The sequence below is a fragment of the Oenanthe melanoleuca genome, chromosome 15 (genome assembly GCF_029582105.1).
Source record: "Oenanthe melanoleuca isolate GR-GAL-2019-014 chromosome 15, OMel1.0, whole genome shotgun sequence".
Classification (NCBI taxonomy): Eukaryota; Metazoa; Chordata; class Aves; order Passeriformes; family Muscicapidae; genus Oenanthe; species Oenanthe melanoleuca.
This window is the reverse complement of record NC_079349.1, coordinates 3930206-3950206: the sequence shown is the minus strand read 5'-3', so window position 1 is coordinate 3950206 and position 20001 is coordinate 3930206. Positions and strand designations below refer to the sequence as shown.

Genomic DNA, 20001 nt, shown 5'->3' with positions numbered 1-20001 from the left:
CTCCCCTTAAAGTACAACGCAAGATCATGTAAACAAAGTAATTTTTATTTTTAAAAAACACTCTGGGGGGGGGGAAAAAAAAAACAAACAAGCAAACAGCATATACAGCAAGGCACAGACAGTGTAAACCACTGGTGATAGTGTTACCTCAGAGAGAACACCAGAGGAAGGGTTACAAGGATATTCTATAAAAACTGTTGTAATTCCAAAAAAAAAAAAAAAAAAAAAAAAAAAGGGCTGTTCACTTCCATTAAAGGAATTACAAAGTTGAGCTGGAAACCCGGGAGTATGAAGTCAACACCTCTTCCTCCTGGAAGTCATAATAATTATTGCAAAGGAGGTGGAAACTTTAATTTGCTACCATGGTGGCAAAGCACAAAGTTGCCTCTTTTAAGATCTTAAAAAGATCTGTAATTGGAAGATATCAATTAACAAATGTTCGCTGCTGCCATCAGCAAATACCCCCAGGTCCTTGGTCAGCACAGCTCACCTGTCATCCAGGTGATTACACACCTAGGAAGAACTTAAAACCTTTTGATTTTCCTGTCTAAATGCCAACAAAACATTCAAAGAATCTTGGTCACAGCCCCCCTGTGGCTACTGGGGGGATTTATCCCAAAATCTTGAGATCATGGATACACCAAGCAATACTCCTGACCGTGTATTTTCTTTACAGCCTCGAGATTTCTGTAATAAATCTGTAGCAAAAAGCTAAAAACAAAAGCCTTTTCCTCCCATGGAGTCAGCTCCATCCCCCCTAAATAGGAAAACTAGATTTGTGTGGGAAGGAGGCAGCAGGGCATGTAAAAAAGCTGAGCAGCTCAGGAAGAATTAACATCCCTTCACCAGAATCTGAAAAGAAATTCCCATTGTCGCAGTGAACACAAATTAATACAGAACTCTGGTGTTTGGGGTCTTTTTTTTTTTTTTTTTTTGCTTCAAACCAGGCTAAGATCTGTTCCAGCAGCAGAGCTGTCTATCAAACACTCCAACATGCTCTTGAAAAAGAAACATTTAAAACAAAAATACAACCATCTCTGAAAGTTTGGTCATTTGTTCACTGATCAACACCCAAAGAACAATTCTCAGGTCAGCAGGAGTTTCTCAGAAATGCCCCAACCCCTGAGCCAGGGGCTGCTCCCAAGCCTCAGCCCCAGCTCAGAGTGCTTTCCAGTCGATGGGCTTCTTCCCAGATTTCTTGAGGAATTCATTTGTCTTGGAGAAGTGCCTGCAGCCAAAAAACCCTCTGTTGGCAGAGAGGGGTGAGGGATGAACCGTCTGCAGGACGTGGTGGCGCTTCTGGGAACAGCAGAGGAAAACTCTTGTTAGATTTGCAGGGTTTTGTTCCTGCTCCAGGACAGGTGATTTACCCCCATTTCTCCTTCTCCTCCTGCTCCAGGACAGGTGTGATTTACCCCCATTTCTCCTTCTCCTCCTGCTCCAGGACAAGTGTTATTTACCCCCATTTCTCCACCTCCTGCTCCAGGACAGGTGTGATCTCCCCTTACACCCCCTCCTGCAGCAGCCTGAGACCCAAAGAACCAGCCACAAGGACCAAGACTTCTGTCCCACTAAGCAAAGACATAAATGCCCTGGCATTTCCCAATTGCTGTCATCCCACCAGCAGATTTCATATTGATTCATGAGCCCTTAACTAGGAAAAACAGCTCTGTCCTTGTGAGACACTGCTGACAACAAGAGCTTACACTTGCTCCACTTTCCTTGCTTAATTCTGGCAAAGGCTAAGCTGGAGCAGAAGCAGAACTCGATTTGACAGAGACCAGGCAGGGAAAATTCCCAATTCTGTAAGGGAAGTGCCCTCTAGTGTCCACCAAACTGAGGGAAAAACCAGGGAGAGGGAAGAGCTGATGAAAAGGAGGTGTACCCTGTCGATGGAGCTGCCTTTCCTCTGGGCATAGGCTCCCCAGAGCATGAAGACAAGGCCCTGCAGGTTCTTGTTGAGCCAGGACACCACAACATCTGTGAACTGCTCCCAGCCCCTCTCCTTGTGGGACGTGGCCTGGTGAGCGCGAACCGTGAGCACGGCGTTGAGCAGGAGCACTCCTGGCAAACAAAGCACATCCAAGGGCTGAAACCAAGGCTTAATCCATCCCTGGAGGGAGCTCTGAGCAACCTGGGATAGTGGAAGGTGTCCCTTGGATGAGCTTTAAGCTCTTTTCCAAGCCAAACCATTCTGGGATTCAAACTGCTTTTTTTCCTGTTGACGAAGGAAATTTTCATTTTAAGGCACTCAGAAGTTATTTTCTTCCCTACAGGTGGATTATTTCCAACCACAGGGTTGTTTTTTACATCAGATTATTTTCTGCTCAACAGGGGGCACATCTCTGAGTGTCTCTGAGCTCACCTTGCTTGGCCCAGCCTGTCAGGTCCCCATGGCCAGGATGGGTGAAGCCCTCAATGTCCTCAGAGAGCTCCTTGTAAATATTTTCCAAGCTGCAAACCAAACCAGCAGAAGATTTTTAATACAAGAGCAAGCAGCACCACTGATTGCTCTAAGCAAGGAGGAAGAAACATTGATTTTAATCTTATTATTTAAGATAAAGCCATTTGAGAGGCAGGGCAATAGAGACTCTGTGTGCCTGCCTGGAAGTTTTAATGAGACTGCAAATGAAAATTTATATCCAGAATATCACCAAAACTACACAGAATTATCCTTCCAGGTGATGCACAACTCAAATTTAAGTAGCTGCAAGATACTTCACATCAATTTTCTGTCTTCCAGCCCTGATCACCACAGAACTGCAAATAATTAAGGAACAAATGGGATTTTGCAAATTTTCTTACCTGGGGGGAGGTGGAACAGGCTTCTGGACACTGAAACAGAGCCCATGAGCTTGCTTAGGTCCATGGTATGGATCTTGTCCCAAAATGACAACCTTTACCTGAAAGCAGACCTCAGTTAACACTGAATTTTAATCAGGATTATTCCCCAGAGAGTGGGGAAAAAGGCTTTTAAATGATCTTTATCCTAAAATAGAGACAAAAAAGTGCCACAAACCAACTCCTCTAAGAAACTGAAATTAAATCCCAGATATCTCATTGCTAAAGAGCACATAGCCCACCTAACACTAAGGATTAACATCCCTACAGCCTTGCTGCCAAAATAATCAATGTAACTAAGATAATTTCAAAAAAACACCTTGTTGTTTTCCAAGTAAGTTTCATTCCATTTCAGTTTTATGCCACACTTGCTGTGATATTTTCGACAGGCTTTGTTGGAAATGACATTACCTTGTGCTGTAATTTTTTTCCTTTCATTGTAGTCCTTTACTGATCAATTAAAAGAAAAAGAGATGTTCAAGATCAAAAACTCTGCACTAGGTTAAGCTGATAACACCAGAAAAAAAGATCAAAAGGATCAGAGGAAGTTCTGTGGCTTGTGAGGGTAATAAAACAATAAAATCACGGTTTGATATCAGACATGAAAGGGAAGGCTGGATTTATGAGTCAGGTGAGCCAAACAACAACATCCACCTCCCATGTGATCCAAGTTTAAACTAAAGGAACGTGCCCGTGCACCCACCCTGCACCTTCAAGGTTTTAAACCCCCCGGCGCGGCTCTACTCACATCCCAGATGTCGCACATCTGTGTCCAGGTGAAGACCTGCTCGGGGGGCGGATACACCGTGTGCCGCTTCCTCTCCTCGGCCACGAACGCCATCAGCTGCGGGGGCACGGGGGGCTCAGCGGGGGCTCAGCGGAGCGGGATGGGGGGATCGGGGAACGCTGCTCACCTCCACGAAGTAGGGCTTGGAGAACTCCCCGGCCAGCTGCCGCCGCCAGCTCTCGCCGAAGCCCGGGGGAACGTTCCGCTGGGCCAGCAGCTGCCGCGCCGCCTCCTTGTTCTTGCGGATGCGCTCCTGCTGCTCCGCGCTCAGCGCCTGGCTCGCCTCATCGCCGCCTTCCTTCGCCTTCTTGGCGGCGCTCACCTGGAAGGAGCGGGCGAAGGGGAGGCTGCGGAGGATGCGGGAGCGCAGAGAGAACAGCGCGGGACGCGGGAGCAGCGCGGCCATGGCGGCTCAGGCCCCGCCCCAGGGGCGGCCCCACCGCACGCGGCCGTTCCGCGGCAAAACAGAACGCGCGCCCCCACCGGCCGCCCCGCCCAGCACAAACACCCGCTCGCTATTGGTCAGAAGAAAAGCGCCCTCTTATCCCCATTGGCTCGCCGCGGTTGGAGGGGGAGGTTTCTACCTAGCAACAGAGACGTCATGAGGGTCTCAGCGCCCATTGGGCGGCAGCGGAGCGTGGCGGCTTGATTGACAGCTCAGTCAAGCGTGGAGCCGCGCGGGAGTTTGGATGTTGTGCCCCCCCCACACTCCCCTCAGAAAAGGCCACCAGTGTCCCCAGCCCTCTCCCACACACACAGAGCCAGACACGCGCGGGCGGCCACCAGACCCCTCTCCTCCCTCCCCTCTCCCCTCCTGCAGAGCCGCGGGCTCCCTCAGCCCCCCAACCCCTACCTCAGAATCGCCGCCCGGCTCCGGGGAGCGGCCGCGCTTCTTGGCCGGCGCGGGGCTGAAGAAGGAGTGCAGCGTCTTCTGCCCGATCATGGCTGCGGCGGAGCGGGGCAGCAGCGAGGGCGGCCGGCGGTGAGTGAGGGGCGGCGGCGGCGGCGCGGGACGGGCGGGGGGTGAAGGGCGGGACTCGGATTTGGCGCCAAAACCGCGCGCGTGCGCTGGGGGCGGGGCCATCTCATGAGGGGGCGGGGCCTGATGCGCCGCCATCCCCGGCGCGCGCTCCCGTTTCCCGCGGGATCGCGGCTCTCGTTTCCCCGTCTGTCACTCGGGCATCGCTCCCGTCCCGGGCCCGCCCATGGACGCGTTCGTGGTTAAACTGCCCCGCGGGCAGGCGGGGGACGGCGGCGGCGCTGAGGGGAAGAGGCCGCGGCTGGAGGGGCCCGGCCCGGAGCGGCCGCCGCCGCGGGAGATCCGCGCCGAGGGGCTCAACTGTGATTACCGCATCCTCTTCGGCAAGGCCGAGGCGGACGAGATCTTCCAGGAGCTGGAGAAGGAGGTGGAGTATTTCGAAGGTATATTCCTGCCCCGTGAGGGTGCACTGGCAGTCCAGGGAGGCCTCCCAAAGGGCCTGGACGTGCTCTTGGAGACCCTGCTTGGGCAGGGGGGCGGTCTGGATGACCTCCACTGGTCCATTCCAACCTCAGACCTTCTGTGCCCAGCTGTATTCCGCTCTGTACCCCCCTTACCCCTTCCCAGTGAAGCATTTCCCTGCCAGCCCACCCAGGTGAGTCTCAGAGCAATTCCCAGAGCCTGGGTACAGTTGGCAGGCGCTGGCAGATTTCTGCAGGCACTGGGAAATCTCTGCAGCCCCCTGGTGTTTGCACAACCTGAGATTCCAAAACCACACGGCTGTGACCCCACAGGGTCGGTTTTGCTGAGCTGGAAGTGTTTGTCAAGGGATAATCCTGAACTGGAGTTTAGTGTATGAGATACACGATGGGGGTGCTGATCCTGTTCATCCCATTTAAGGGGGAGAACGAGACAGTGTCCAGCTTTGCTGGGACACAAACCCTGGAGCAGGGATGAGAGCTTTTGGGTTGACATGAGCACCCTCATTCCTGTTTGGAGATTGCCACAAGCTGCAGATCCAGGAGAATATTGGACTGTGCACAAACAATACAGAGCCGAGTTTGATCCTACCCCTGTGCTGTTTAAACAGATGAGTTGACCAAACTGCAAGTATTTGGCACGTGGCACAAGATTCCCAGGAAGAAGGTCACCTATGGAGACCCTGGCTTGTCCTACACGTACTCAGGGGTCACATTCCACCCTAAGCCGTGGATCCCAGTGCTGACCCGGATCCGGGAGCGTGTCACCTTGGAAACAGGGCACACCTTTAACTTCGTCCTTATCAACAGGTACAGCCCCTTTCCAGCAGCTTTTCCTTCAAGTAAAACAAAAAAAAAACAAAAAAGCACAACTCATGTAGCATTTGAGTTGTTTGGTTTAATTGGGAAATAATTATTATATTGTTGGTAAGTAATTGTCTTGGTTTGATAAATAGGTGACTGCTAAGAAAGGCAGGAGCCTGTCTTGAAATGGAAAATGTAATCCCCCTCACTCCAAATTATTATAATTTTGAAATTAAGGAGCTCTCAGGCAATGATATGGGAATGGGAATAACAGTTATTTGTGAGGAAAATTTAAAATAAAATAAAAATATAGTAATACAAAACAATGAAACACTGCCAGAGTCAGAATCCAACCTGACACCCCATCAGTCAGTCAGGGTGTTGGTAGCAGTCCCATTAAATGTGGCTGCAATCCTGAAGTGACAGATTTGGGTCTGTTGAAGTAATGATCCTGGAAAAGGGTGTAGTTTTTTTTCTGACAGTCCAGTTGTGATGAAAATGGGCCTGGTTTTCCTTTGGAATCCAATGGAAAAGGCTGCTCTGATGTTCCAAATCTCAGTTTTTATCTGGGTAGGAAAGGCTTGGCTCCTCCCCTGGGTTGAGCATCTCCCAGTGGGATGATGGAATTTTATCAGTCATGCCCTGGGACTGAATGGCCATTAACAGGAGATATCTCCTGGAGGGAGGATGGGTTGTGAAAAGATAAAGCCCCAGCTGGTTTTAACAGATGGCTCATTAGCAGAAGATAAACCCCTGGAGATAAGGATCACTGCCCCACCTGTGATAGAAAACAAACTTTTGCTCCCATCCTGTGTTACAATCCAAGCCAGTAATTAACACCACGGTGTGCACAGGTACAAAGACGGCCTGGACCACATCGGGGAGCACCGTGACGACGAGAAGGAGCTGGTTCCTCGCAGCCCCATCGCCTCGGTGTCCTTCGGAGCCTGCCGCGATTTCGTGTTCCGGCGCCGGGGGAAGGCAGGGACGGCGGGCAGGATCAGCCTGCAGCTGGCCCACGGCAGCCTGCTCCTCATGAAACACCCCACCAACCTGCACTGGTACCACAGCCTGCCCCCACGCAGGAGGGTGCTGGCCCCCAGGGTCAACCTCACCTTCAGGAAAATCCTGCCCAGCGCCAGGCAGGGCGAGGTTCAGCCGCCTTTGGGATCTGGAAAGTGAAGTTTTAGTTCATGCTGAAACTGTGGATTCCCCTGTGGTGATGGCAAGGGACTGGAGGAGCAAATGGACTTTTGGTAATTTTGCTGCTAAAGCTTGTGGCCACTCCTCTCAATGGCAAGGTCTGTTCCCTCTGGGAGATGTTGCTCTTTTGCTCATCCCTGTTTTTGCTGATTGCAACCCTTGTTTTCTTCTCAGCTGATCTTTATCAAGAAGGTGAAAATGCTCCACAGCCTGGAGGCAGCAGTTCATAAGCACTGGGAGCCACAAGCTGTGATTGTTTAAAGCTGACACTACAGGTGATGCTTTCTGTCAGTGAGCTCTGGTTTGCTTGGGGTTTTAATTAAAATAAAACAAAAATTAGCTAGACACAGAGAAGGAGTGCTGAGGTGTGAAGACAGGGACTGTGAATCCTGTCTGCTTGAATCCCTCTGCTATTCCACCTCCTCTGCTCCTGGGAGGAGGAAGCACAAGATTTTCCCTCCCTCAGGTCCTTTGTATAAAAACCAGGCAGCAAAAAAAATGCCCTGATGGGCAAGAACTGGGTTATCCCATTTCCACTGAAGGCTGTCTCTGTAAGAGTGTATTTTCCTAAATAATTATCCCTAGGGATCCCATCCTGACTCCCTGAAAGCCATCACCTCCCATGCCCACAGGGAATCCTGCTGAAAGTGAGGGAATTCTGTCCAGTCCCCAAGAGATCTTGAGGCATTGAGGAATGGGAATTCTCATCTGTGTATTAGCCACTGGAATTAGTGCTGGCCTTCAGTGCTGGATCCATTTTTCCCATGGAATTAAGGCCTGTGCAGACAATTGGGAGTTGGTTCTTCCCACCCTCTGCCACTCTGGGATGCTCTGTGGGGCTTGAAGATCTCCTGCAGAAAATCTTTCTTATCCAGGGCTTGTGTTTTTTCAACCCCTTTGGCTCCCAGCTTGGTGTTTGTTTCAAGACATTCTCACACTGAATTTTCTACCAAGTTTGTTCTTTTATTGCTACTGTACAGTTACAAAAATATCCTGAAGTGGAAAAAAAGCAACTTCCAACAGCAGTGCAGTGCTTGAACTGGAACAGACATTTTTTTAAATTAACACACAAAATAATACAAGAATAACCCAAACACACAGATGCCATCTTGGAGCTCTTAATTATTTACAATTTATTAACATCTTTTCCACCATGGCAGCTTGGGAGGGACAAGTACCAGCATTTGAGCCTTGTGGCTGCATGGAGAGAAAGGAGGTTTGGCTGGAAAAGAGATCCCAGTGACCTCCAGAGGGGAGGTTTGGCTGGAAAACACAGAGCTCTGGGACCTCCAAAGGGGAGGGTTGGACAAATTCCAGTGATCTCTACTGGTGTGGCTGGCTGGAAAACAGATCCCAGTGACCTCCAAAAGGGGAGGATGAGCTCCCAAAGGCCTGCACAGATCCAAGGATCTGGCACAGCTCAGGGCCAGGATTAGGACTGAGGTGCTGGGCTTTGCTCCATTCCTCACCTACGGGTTAAGCCAAGCCTATCCATTCCTCCCCACCAGGCAAAGCCAGAAAAAAAGGCTCAACCCTCCCCTTGATAGCCCTTGAGGGAGATCCAGAGTTAATCCACAGCCCAGAGAAACAGCTCTTGACTAAAGAAAACCTGCTGGCTGTGCAGAAGAGGTGACTTTGTCCCTGTCCCAGCTGCCAGATTTCAGATTTCAGTCCACAGTGTGCGTGTCCTCTGCCCCTCCTCCAGCACAACTAGGCCAAGGGGGGCTCAGCTGAGCTCCCAAATGCAGGAAAAGCCCCCAAGCAGAGCACTGAGTGTGGAGAATGCAGAACAGCCACTGCTGGCCTGGAAAGGGTTTCAGTTCTGAGCTGATCTGCTGGAGGGAGATGTTGGGCTGATGGTTTTAGATGGCTCCCAGTAGGGAAGGCTGGTTCCTTCTCCAGCTCTGTTAGCTCTCCCTTCAACAACCAGAGCACATTTTTGGCATTTTGCATCTTTCAAGGTTGTTTGTTTTTTTTTTGTTTGTTGGTTTTTTTTTTTTTTTTTTTTGTGTTTTGTTTTCTTGGTTTACTATAACTTAAAACAGGTTAAAACCAAGCTGCTCATGCAGCACAACCACAAACCAGGTCCCAGTCCAGCAGTGGATTTATCAATGTTTATGTACTATGAGCATTACCTGGGCCAGGAATTGTGCTCCAGACTCTGGAATGATGAGTTGTGTAAATAATTTTGCATATCCACTCTTTTACCACTCCTGCTTTGGCTGGTTTGGAGCCTCTCCTGAGGAAGTGTGAACACCCCCAAGCTTTGGGCAGCACTATGAATTCATGAGGTACAAAGTTGCCCTAAAAATACTATTTAAGACAGTTGTTATTTGAAAACTTCACATTGAAAAAAAGCTTGTCTGATGAGGGATTTTTTCTCCTCCAAGCTTACAAGGACAGAAAAGAGCTAAAAACAACCTACATATTTATTCCTGGTAATTTAAAAGCAGGTTTTTAAAGGAGGATTTTTGCTGCTTTTCCCTTTGTGCTTTGGGAATTTTTTATGTATTTTTTTTTTTGCACATCAAACAATCTAGAGCAGCAGAATTCCCCTTATTTCTATTTACAGGGCAGCCTGGAGCTGATGCAGGATTCCCAGATTTCTTCATGAGACCAGCAAGTGCCCACCAGTCCTTGTCCTGTTGTTTATATTCCATTTAACAAGGCCAGGGGCTGCTCTACAGCTCAGCTGCAAGCCAGGAGCATGGATCCCAATGCTGGGAATAGCAGATTCCAGCAATGAAATGGGAAGGGCAAGTCTAGAACAGTTACAGCAGCTTGAAAATCACAGCATTAAAAGTTGTAGTTGATGCTACAAAACAACTGGATTCAACAGTGCTGAAGGAAATGACAACACTGAGCACTAGCAAACACTTCCATGTGCTGATTCCAGCTATATTCCAAAGGTATGGAGCAATAAATTAAGGTTTCAGCTCTTAATAGATACAAAATTATCTCCTGGATAAAGCAATTTAAGTCAGGAGAAGGGGTTTATAAAGAAGTAAATAGGAGGAAAATTGTGTGAACAGGGAAATCTTTTGGACCAGGGGTGTTTGTGGAGATGCCTTGATAGGACAGGAGAAATGTGATTCCATGAGTTCATCCTGTGGTTGTGAGGCATTCCCAGGACACAGTGGGCATGCAGAGGGTTGGGCCAGTGGCAATGCAGCTGTTCAGGGAAGCTCAAGGCACTTTGTGTCTTAAATCATTGCCTTTGCCAACAGCAGCTTCCCATTGCCCCCAGAGCTCCCCAGTGGGAAAAATTGGGAATGGAGCTTTGGGACAAAAGCCCTGCCTGACAGACAAAGGCTTCTCAACACACAAACATTGGGAATAGAGCTTTGGGACAAAAGCCCTGCCTGACAGACAAAGGCTTCTCAAGGAGACCTCAGAACAGCCAAGGGAATTTAGGTACAAACCCCAATTCCCAGCCATTGCCACAGGGAAGGGACCCTGGAGGGGCTGGTGCATAATGGAGAGGTGCCAGGGCAGGGATTGGGATGGGGAAGGGCTCTTCAACAGCAGCTTAACATCATCCCTTTCCAGGGCTGCCCTTTGGGAAGTGAAACGTGTGGGATAAAGCATCTCCGTGGGAAAAGTGCAGTGTGAGGACACGGAACAGAGCAGAAAAACGCTTCTCAACACACACACCCGGGGTTGGTTCGGGTACAAAGCACAACTGCCACTGTCCCCGCAGGGAAGGGAGGGGCAGGATTTTGGGTACAAAGCACAACTGCCACTGTCCCCGCAGGGAAGGGAGGGGCAGGATTTTGGGTACAAAGCACAACTGCCACTGTCCCCGCAGGGAAGGGAGGCTGGCGAGCTTTGCAGGAGGGCGAGGCTCAGTCCAGGGCGGGGCTCTGGGGCTGGGCCCGGCCCTGCACTCGCTCGTAGAACAGCAGGTAGGCGCTGGCAGCCAGCACCTCGTGCAGGCTGGCCCTGCGAACCGACTCGTCCGACACCCAGAGCCACTGGCTGCTGCGGGCGCCCGGCGCGCGCCGGAAGGTGACAAAGTGTCCCGAGTGCATGTCCCCGTGGTGCACCACCACGGCCATCAGGCGGTACAGGTACAGCGGGGCCCTGCAGGGACACACACACACACGGGCACTGAGCGCCTGCAGCAAGGGTGGGGCTGCCCGAAGGGGATTTCGGTGCAGGGTGTGGCTGTTCATCCCAAAATCACCTCCAAAATCACCCCCAAAACCACCCCAAATTCACCTCCAAAATCCCCTCAAAATCCCCCCAAAGTAACTTAAAAAATTACCCCAAAATTGCCTCCAAAATCCCCCAAATATCACCTCAAAATCCCCCAAAAATCACCCCAAAATCCTCCCAAAATCACCTACAAAATCGCCTCCAAAATCCCCCCAAAATCGCCCCAAAATCTGTCCCTGGAATGATCCTGTTCTAGTGGAAGGTGTTGCCCCATGGCAAATGGGAGGGGATGATGTCCAAGTTCCAACCCAAAACTATTCTTTGATGCAAACTGCTTTTTCTTGCTGCTCCATGCCTGGAAGTGTTCAAGGCCAGGCTGGACAGGGCTTGGAGCACCTGGGATCACCATCCCAGATGGCCCTTCCACTTGGATCATCTCCAAGTTTCCTTTCAACCCAAACCATTCTGGGATTATGGGATTCAAACCTGCTGCTCCATCCCTTCAAGTACTCAAGGATGGGGTTTGGAACAACCTGGGATAGCTGAAGGTGTCACTGCCCATGGGCAGGATGCACTGGATGGTCCCTAAGTTCCCTACCAACCCAAATCATTCTGGAATTCTATGGAAAAGGATTAACAGCAGAAGCCCCAAGGGTGATTTACCAAGTGGAATCATGGCAGGTGCAACTGAAATCAACAATGTGTGAGGGGAAAAAAAAAATCTATGGATTTCTTACAACCATTTGAAAATTAAAGAAAGGAAGGGCCAGAGGAAAGCAGCAGCAATGAGATTATGGTTGTTCAGGATTACTGCACCATGACCCAGAGGAAGGAGATTTTGAGCTCTGCTTGTAACTTTCCCTCCTCCCTTTTTCCAGGACTAAAAATCACCCAAGACACAAGCACAGGAGCTGGAATAAAGGTTACACTCTGTAACCAGCCTCAGGACAAGGACAGAAACGAAAAAAGATACAAATCTCTAACTTACCTGCACTCAGAGAATGCAGCAAGTGGGAAAGTTCCTGGGGACATTAAAAATGAGGAAGAGGAGGCACCATTCATGAAGAGAGGTTTGGTACCAGATGGTTGTTCTGCATCTGCCAGAGGAAGGAGAAATTCAGGGATTTAACTTTATTGTTTTTGCTAAGAACAGCACCCCTGCTCCTGCAATGCCTTTCATCATGGGATATGAAGGTTTTATTGATTTTAATATCCACAGGTAATGGATATTTTATTCAAATCTATTTTACATGACAAATATGTGTCCAAAATCCAAACTAAAGGAATATTGAGCTGCCTAAGGACAGATCTTCTACAGCTGGACTTTCTAATTGTTTTTGAAGAATTCACCATTCCCAGCATTCCTTCTCTGCTTATCCTGAAGCCTTGCAAGAGATGCCTAACAAGAAAAACCCTGGGACATCCCAAGTTCAACACATTTTTGGACATTAAGTATATGAATTCTGTGCCATGGTTTGTAATTTTTTTTTTTAACATCTATTTAGTAGGATCAAAATAAAATTATCCAAACTGAACTGTAAATTTGGGAATGGCAAAGGGATTTCTGTTCTCTTTGCAGAGCCCCACATCAAAATGCTTGATTCTGCAGAGAATGTTGGATCTCTGAAATGCAGAAATGCTGAACTATTTTATGGACAAAGAAGGTACCTGAAGGTTTCCCTGCTCTCCCATCCTTTATTCCAGGGGTTATCTCCTCCAAGTTTTTCTGGCTGAGCTGCTCCTGGCTGGATTTGGGACCAGGAACCCGATATTTGTAGATGTCCATGACCAGGAACTCGTTGAACTGGACGTGCTCGTGTCTCTTCAGAGGAGTGCCTTGGTTTGACCAGCTCAGCCTTTGCAGGTGGATGCACAAACACTGGGGCAACTTCAGGAGAGGTCAGGACAGGAAAATCCACATTTTTCATGGAAAGAAACAAGTGGTAAGTCCAGGGAATAAGGAAATACATTTCCATTATCTCTGTGTAAACTCAGTGTCCCTAAAACGTGACAGTAATTTTCGTGAGATTCATGATATTTCCTAATCCCCAATAATTAATGGCTTTGCACAGGGGAAAAACAAAAATATTAAATGTTATAAAGAGCTGGAATTCAAAATCATTGCTGTAGCAACAGTTACATTATTATTATTATCATCATCATTATTGGCACCTGAGGCTCCTAATTACACACCAGTACCCTGCTGGCCTCTGTATGACAGGATTATAGAGCAAAAAAAAACAAAAAACAAGTTCTCATAGAAATCACTCCTGATGTTTACTCATCAGCTGTATTCAAAATATTTTAATCTCTCTGAAATGTGGAATTGCTAAAGATGCTACAAACCCTGTAAATATAAATCAATTTGCTCACCAAAAATTAATGTAAATTTAAGAAATGATACTGAGCCAACACATTTAAGTGTTTTCCTAATTAACAAAATAGTCACAGAATATCCTTTCAGTGTTTGATGTTTTGCTGAGTTGAGGCCTTAGTGCCCACAAATATTTGCCAGGTGAGTTTACTTTAAAAAGTAAAACATTTGTGGTGTAATAGCAAGAAATGGACACAACCAGCTCAAAGAGAGAAGTTCTGTGTGACAGGATTTAGGAGATTTAAGAGATTTGGAGGGGGATTTTTGCCTCACCTTTCCTAACTTTAATTGCTTAACAAACGTTGTTCTCTGGTTTTCTATGCTTTGTCCATTCAGAATTCCTTCTGCCTGGATCTGGAATAAAAAAGGGAAAAATAAAAATGAAGACACCTGCAGAGGAGCAATTAATTGTCTGTTTTATGCTCATTTAAAAATGCTCTTCAGGATTCCTAAAGGATCAAAATTATAAACCAAAATGAAGCAGAAATGAGCATTTAGAGAACTCAGAACTGTATTCATTTGCCTCTTTGTTGATTTTTAAATACCAGAGAAAAAAATCATCCCTGGTGGTACCTGGCAATTACAGAACAAAACATTTGTAGATTTTGTAACAGCAGTAGTAAGTAAAGCCTCAGTATTCTGTGAGTTAAGAAGTCCTTGTTAAATATCTGAAATCCTGGAGGCTTTCTCCAAGTCCTGAAGAAAAAGGAGGTGGAAAGTGAAGCCAGGATTGTGTCAGCAGGCTCAAAACTGAGTGTGAAGGTGACAGGAATTAAAGGGACAGGAATTAAAGGGACCTACCTTGGTGCAGTTGTCACACACAACATCCTTCACAGACTCTGAGGAGATGAAGTGATGGAGGCAATGGTCCAGTGTCATGGGACGACCCTGAGTGCCAAGAAAAGCCAGAATAATTTGTAGGAATTTTAGGGTGCATTCCACTGGTTTTTGGGAAAGGATTTTTAGTAGTTTCTTCCACAGAAAAACTACAGAACTGCAGATTTATTTCATGAAAGGACTGAATGGCTTTGGGTGATGATGTAACTGTGGGGATTCTCCTTTAGGCTGAATTAAACATGGAAAACTTTGCAGCCTTTTGATAACAGCAGCAGTGATTGTGAGCCCTCCAGTGGGGTTTTAAATAGATTCCTGTCCTGTTCCTATTTATCTCTCATTCCAGCACTCCAGGGGTCACTTTATACTCTCTGGCTTTCTCCATAGGATACATACAGCTTTTAATGGAATTCAGGCCTCCTTCCTGTCCTCTCATATCCTGCCCTGCCAAGGACTGGATAAAAAAAGCCACAAAGTGCAGAAGATGTGTCCAAATCCCAACCCTGGCTGTCCAGGAAGGCACTCTGCAAGTAGGAACCACATTTCCAGGACTACAAATAGTGGAAAGAAATCACTACCAGACATGAAATAACAAACTCTTACAGTCCAAAAATCCACAATGTTTTGTCATTTGTTCAGAGGCAGAAAGAAATGGAAACAATTCCCAGTTGAAATCACCCACTGGAAAAGCCTGGATGGGGTAAGGTGTGAGCTGCCAGCTGAAGATCACCTTCCCAAGATGGGATGCAACCCTTGGGATATGATCTGGGCTTTTCAAATCCCACAGAAAACACCAAATCCTCCACCAGGAGAAACAGCTCTGGTGGCATCACCAAGTTCTGTTTGTTGGACTCATAACCTTGCAGCAACCATTAGGGATTAAGTTTGGCAGCAGCACAGGGTTATAAAAGAGCAGGAAAATCAAGTCCCAAAGCAGCTGTGAATGTCCTGTGCAGCTGAGGAAGGCCCTGGGAGGGCAGGATGGATCAGGAGCAGGGGGATACATACCCACACAGCTGCTGGAATGCTCAGGGAGAGGCTGTCAAAGGTGTCAAACCTCACAGGGCTCTGCAAGAGAACATTCCAGAGCCAGGATTTATGGCAGTCCCAAAAAAAAAAACCCAACCCAACTCTCCCAAGATAAGCTCATGCCCCATGCTGTCCATAATTCCCTGGTGGAACAGGATCCAACCCCCTTGTTTCCCAGGGAACACCAGGAATGTTTTGCTTGGCCTCTTCTTGCTCACTCCAATTTGTTTGCAAGGTTTTGGGAAATAAAATACAAATGTTCTCCTGGTTTGGGCTATAAATGAGGTTTATTTTCTGTATTTTTTTCCTTTATCCAGGTTACCTTCATTTCATTTTGGGATAACTGGACTTTGAGTGCCTTTGCAAAATCTGAATGAGCAGTGAGTCCTAAACTCAGCCATGTGAAAGAACTTCAGGTAATATTATTTTATTAATTGTTAATTCAGTAATAGAATAAAACATCCATTATTCTCTTTGATGAGGCACCCCACAAGGTGCATCACATTTATTTTTTTTTTTAGTCTCTTTAGGGATAAATCCCCTGTTTATCACCAAGGAATGATGATTACAGGAAACACACAGTGTTGGAAATCCCTTCTCACATGACACATATTAATAATAATAATATAAAATATTATCTGTTTCCATACCTGGTGCTCACAGTGTTTGCAGACCATGTTGCTGGTCAGCCTTCCATGGAAAGGGTGCTGAGATTTCCAGTGGTTGGACACAGGGGGAAGAGATCCTGCAACACAAAAATTCTCCTTGGATTTTCCATCACTCCAGTCTCACATTTTTGCCCTGCAGTAACAAAATTAATGCCTCCAAAGCACATTTTTGTCCCAGTGATTAAGAATTTATTTATATTTTTGATTTCTATTTCATTTGAGTACAAAGATCAATTCATATTATCCCTTTAATAAACAAAACTATCCTATGAAAATTCAGAATATCCAGAAGGGATAAAATCCTACCTCTTGTCCTGCAGCTTATTTGCTTTTGGGTTATTTCTGGTTGCTACAGAGGGAGATAAAAACATTTCATTAACCCCACCTCAACAACATAGAAAAGATTTAGAAAGTTAATACATGAAGTATTAAATGTGTTACTATTCCATCCCTAATTGGCTTTTCTGGCATTAGAAAAATTGTGGGAATCTCAGGAGCTCTTTATATTTGAAGAACAAAAAAATCTGGTACAAAACAAATTTATAATTGAACACTGCTTGTAAAAGGAATCATTAATCTGCAGAACTCTGTCCCAGAACACTAAAACAGGAGATTTTGTCTTTTTTTTTGTGTCTATATTTTAGGCAAAACCAGATATTTTCCATCTGAATCAAGTTGATCAACAAGCTGGAGGATAAGATCAATTTTACCTCCATAAAACTCTTCCAGAAATGTCCTTTTTGCAGTTTTCAACCCTTTTTCAGGTGGGAACTACAGACCAGAGTAACTGCTTGGAGGGACTAATTTAAATCCCTACATCCCATGGATTTAGGGATGCAAAAACCCTCAGGAAAGCAGGAACACTGAAAATTCTTTAAATTTGACTTATTGATGAATTCCTATCAAAGAATTAAAGAACAGCTTTGGGAACAGAATCGAAATATCCTAAACAGACACTTTGTAGTTGGGAATCTGGGCAGATTCCAGGAATTTCTGCTGAGGAAATTGGTGGGATCACCTCCAGGGAATGCACATCAAACAGATGGGTCACACGGGGCTGCCGATCCCGCTCGTCCTCCAGGGAAGAGGTCAGGACATGGAACAGCTCATGGGCATCCTGGAAATGCAGTCAGAAGCAAAAGACATCAAAAAAAACACTCCAGGAGGGCTGGAATTCCACAGGAAATTAAGGAGAAAATTACAGCTCAGGGCTTATATTTAATATTTAATGTGCATATGTAATATTTAATATTTATGTGTAATATTTAATATGTATATTATAGGTTTAATTTGTATTTTATATTTAATTTATATTTATTTTACACTTGTATTTATAGTTATAGGTAAATTTATAGTTGTAGGTAAATTTATAGTTATAGGTAAATTTATAGTTATAGGTAAATTTATAGTTATAGGTAAATTTATAGGTAAATTATATTTATAGTTATATTTGCATTTACATTTGTATTTACATTTGTACATAAGTACATTAAAATATATAATATAGATCAGATAATATACATTATATACAACTATATAATACAGTATATATTATATATTATTATATATAACTATATAATACATAAGTACATACTAAATATTAATAATGAACAATAAGGTATCTAAAGAACCATATTAAATACTTTATTATAATAATATTTGTGTTAGTTTTGAGTATTTGTTGTGCCCAAAAGCTTCCTAACAGCTCAAGGCACTGAAGGCATTCTGGGCTGTATAAACTCACAAGGAACTAAAACACTTGGGAGAAAAAAACCTCCCAAATGAACTCCCAAATCTTTGTTTTCTTCAATTTCAAGGGAAGCATAATTGAAATCTAACCCTGGAAACCAGGGATATATTTTAGGAGTGGGATAATTATTGGAGTGCATTGGAAATCCTGACAAGAATTGCAAATAATGAGGATTACTGAAAAGATTGGGAGACTGGAGTGTATCCCTGGGAGCAGAGCAGAGATCCATTATCCATAGGGAAATCAGGGCTGGATCTGTTCTGGTTTTATATTCCTGGCCCTTTTGGTAATGACAAGGTTTGGAAGCAGCCAGGAATTCCCTGAGGAATATCCCAGCACACTGCAAGCCCCATTCCAACCTGTGGATGTTTATGGAAGCAGAATTCAGATCTGGCAGCTTCAGCTCTGGGGATTTCCCTGCACTCACCTGCTCCTCAAAGGAGGAGATCTGCCACCTGTTCATCCTCAGCACCTCCAGCAGGCAGCTGGCATCCAGGACATCATCCTCTGTCACCTCCTGGCAGGATAAAACTGGAGAAGGGAACATCAGGAAAAGCCAAAAATGAGTAAAATTTGGTGTTTGACAAAATTAAAGCACCTTCAGGCTCACAGCATTTCCACAGGAACATCCCAAGGCAGAACTTCCAAATAATTTCCTTAAACAACCTTGTGAGGGAAGCAGGGGATCACTTGAGGGTTTCAGAGATTAATTTAGCCCAGAAATTAATCACCTTGAGCTTAAAATCCTTAATATTTTTATCAGAAACCTTGCATAGAATAGTCACAGATTTTTTTTTTAAATAGTAAGCCTGGGGGGGGGGGGGGGGGGAAGCAGTTTAAATTATTTGCTAATAATTTTTAATAGAATTCTAGATTTTTTTGATTCTATGGAATTTAACCCTTCTGTGAAATGTGGTTGAGCTTTGGCCAAGGGGTTGAAAATTAAGGAGGGAAATAAAATAGGGAATAGAAACAACACAAGCTTCTTTGTTTGAGAAAAGAGGCTAAAAATGACAACATTTCTCTTCAAATATTTTATCCTTGGTTTTCCACAACAGGAAAATGTCTCAGTACCTCTCAGGAGCTGCAGTAAAGTCACTGACAGGTATTGATGATGCTCCTGGGATTTCTCCTGCTCTGTCCTGTACTGTGTGGTGAACTCCTCCAGCCACCTGATGAAGGAGGGGCAGGAGGACAAGCCCTGGAGCAGGGAATTCATGAAGCATGTGTTGCCCAGGTTCAGGAGACCCGGGACAAGCCCTGCAAAGAGAATTGCAAGAGTTCACACCACAAAATCCAAGGGAAACATCCCATTTTTCAATAGGAATACAGTGTAAGGTGCTGCAGCTACAGAAAAAATGGGAGTTTTTGATTTCTAAATGGGAGTTTTTTCTGTTTAAACGGAGTTCAGTTTTCAGTTGTTGGTATTTCAGATGGTTTTTGGCGTTTCACAGAATCCCAGAATGGTTTGGAAGGGATGTTGGAGATCATGGACAGGAACACCTTCCACTCTCCCAACCCCATCCAACCCGGCCTTGAACCCTTCCAAAGCTCCAAGGACAACCCTCCAAAAGCCGTCCCAAACCGCACCCAACCCTTCCCGCTGGCAGCTGCAAACACCAACAGCAGGAAAAAAAACGAGACAAAGCACACGTGGGGCTGGCTGGCGGTACCTCTCCGGCGCCGTTTCCTGCCGGTGATGGGGCCCCACAGGACGTAGATCCCGGCCGCCAGCGCCGCCGCCGCGCCCCCCAGCACCCCCCAGCTCCTCATGGCCCGGTGCCTGCACGGGAAAGCGGCACCGCCATCAGCGCGGCCGCCGCGCAGGCCGCGGCCGCCCGGCCCTCAGCGGGCAGCGGCAACCGGAGAGGGGAAGGGGGCAACGCGGCAGGAAAAGGCAAGGGAGAAGGGGAAAGAGAAAGGAGGAAAGGGAAGGGGGCAAAGGGGAATGAGGAGAGTGAAGGAAAGGAAGAAAGGAAGCGTTCGGCTGAGGGTTCAACCCGAGCAACCCGAGCCCCCCCGCCCGCGCTCCGCTCAGCGCTGACACCCTCCCGGCTCATCCCGCGGCTTCGTCCCGACCCTCTCCCGTCCCAGC

At 46.5% G+C, this 20001-nt stretch overlaps 3 protein-coding genes across 3 annotated transcripts; 1 reads left to right on the top strand and 2 right to left on the bottom strand.

Annotated features, from left to right (window-relative positions):
- Positions 1-24: 24 nt before the first annotated feature.
- Positions 25-4752, bottom strand: UNG (uracil DNA glycosylase). Its single transcript, XM_056503956.1, has 7 exons — positions 4482-4752; positions 3756-3950; positions 3590-3685; positions 2806-2903; positions 2366-2454; positions 1886-2064; positions 25-1299 (listed from the first exon to the last, which is right to left on the bottom strand). The coding sequence occupies exons 1-7, from the start codon at positions 4743-4745 to the stop codon at positions 1159-1161; spliced, it is 1062 nt and encodes a 353-aa protein (XP_056359931.1). The 5' UTR covers positions 4746-4752; the 3' UTR covers positions 25-1158.
- Positions 4753-4833: 81 nt separating this feature from the next.
- ALKBH2 (alkB homolog 2, alpha-ketoglutarate dependent dioxygenase) lies at positions 4834-7438 on the top strand. Its single transcript, XM_056503965.1, has 3 exons — positions 4834-5050; positions 5698-5896; positions 6745-7438. Exons 1-3 carry the CDS (start codon positions 4834-4836, stop codon positions 7070-7072), a joined length of 744 nt encoding a protein of 247 aa, XP_056359940.1. The 3' UTR covers positions 7073-7438.
- Positions 7439-8035: 597 nt separating this feature from the next.
- Positions 8036-19922, bottom strand: USP30 (ubiquitin specific peptidase 30). Its single transcript, XM_056503950.1, has 12 exons — positions 19580-19922; positions 18981-19166; positions 18334-18437; positions 17175-17273; positions 16463-16505; positions 16139-16233; positions 15468-15527; positions 14427-14513; positions 13899-13979; positions 12920-13139; positions 12240-12348; positions 8036-11176 (listed from the first exon to the last, which is right to left on the bottom strand). Exons 1-12 carry the CDS (start codon positions 19677-19679, stop codon positions 10939-10941), a joined length of 1422 nt encoding a protein of 473 aa, XP_056359925.1. The 5' UTR covers positions 19680-19922; the 3' UTR covers positions 8036-10938.
- Between the last annotated feature and the right edge of the window lie 79 nt (positions 19923-20001).

Coding starts and splice junctions, on each gene's coding strand:
- UNG (XM_056503956.1), bottom strand. CDS start 4,745: ATGGCGGCGCATCAGGCCCCGCCCCCTCATGAGATGGCCCCGCCCCCA. Junction 3,951..4,481: donor AGCCGGGCGGCGATTCTGAG/GTAGGGGTTGGG, acceptor CGCTCCTTCCAG/GTGAGCGCCGCCAAGAAGGC. Junction 2,904..3,589: donor AGATGTGCGACATCTGGGAT/GTGAGTAGAGCC, acceptor GTCTGCTTTCAG/GTAAAGGTTGTCATTTTGGG.
- ALKBH2 (XM_056503965.1), top strand. CDS start 4,834: ATGGACGCGTTCGTGGTTAAACTGCCCCGCGGGCAGGCGGGGGACGGC. Junction 5,051..5,697: donor GGAGGTGGAGTATTTCGAAG/GTATATTCCTGC, acceptor CTGTTTAAACAG/ATGAGTTGACCAAACTGCAA. Junction 5,897..6,744: donor AACTTCGTCCTTATCAACAG/GTACAGCCCCTT, acceptor CGGTGTGCACAG/GTACAAAGACGGCCTGGACC.
- USP30 (XM_056503950.1), bottom strand. CDS start 19,679: ATGAGGAGCTGGGGGGTGCTGGGGGGCGCGGCGGCGGCGCTGGCGGCC. Junction 19,167..19,579: donor CAGGAAACGGCGCCGGAGAG/GTACCGCCAGCC, acceptor TTCTCTTTGCAG/GGCTTGTCCCGGGTCTCCTG. Junction 16,506..17,174: donor TTGATGTGCATTCCCTGGAG/GTGATCCCACCA, acceptor CTCCCTCTGTAG/CAACCAGAAATAACCCAAAA.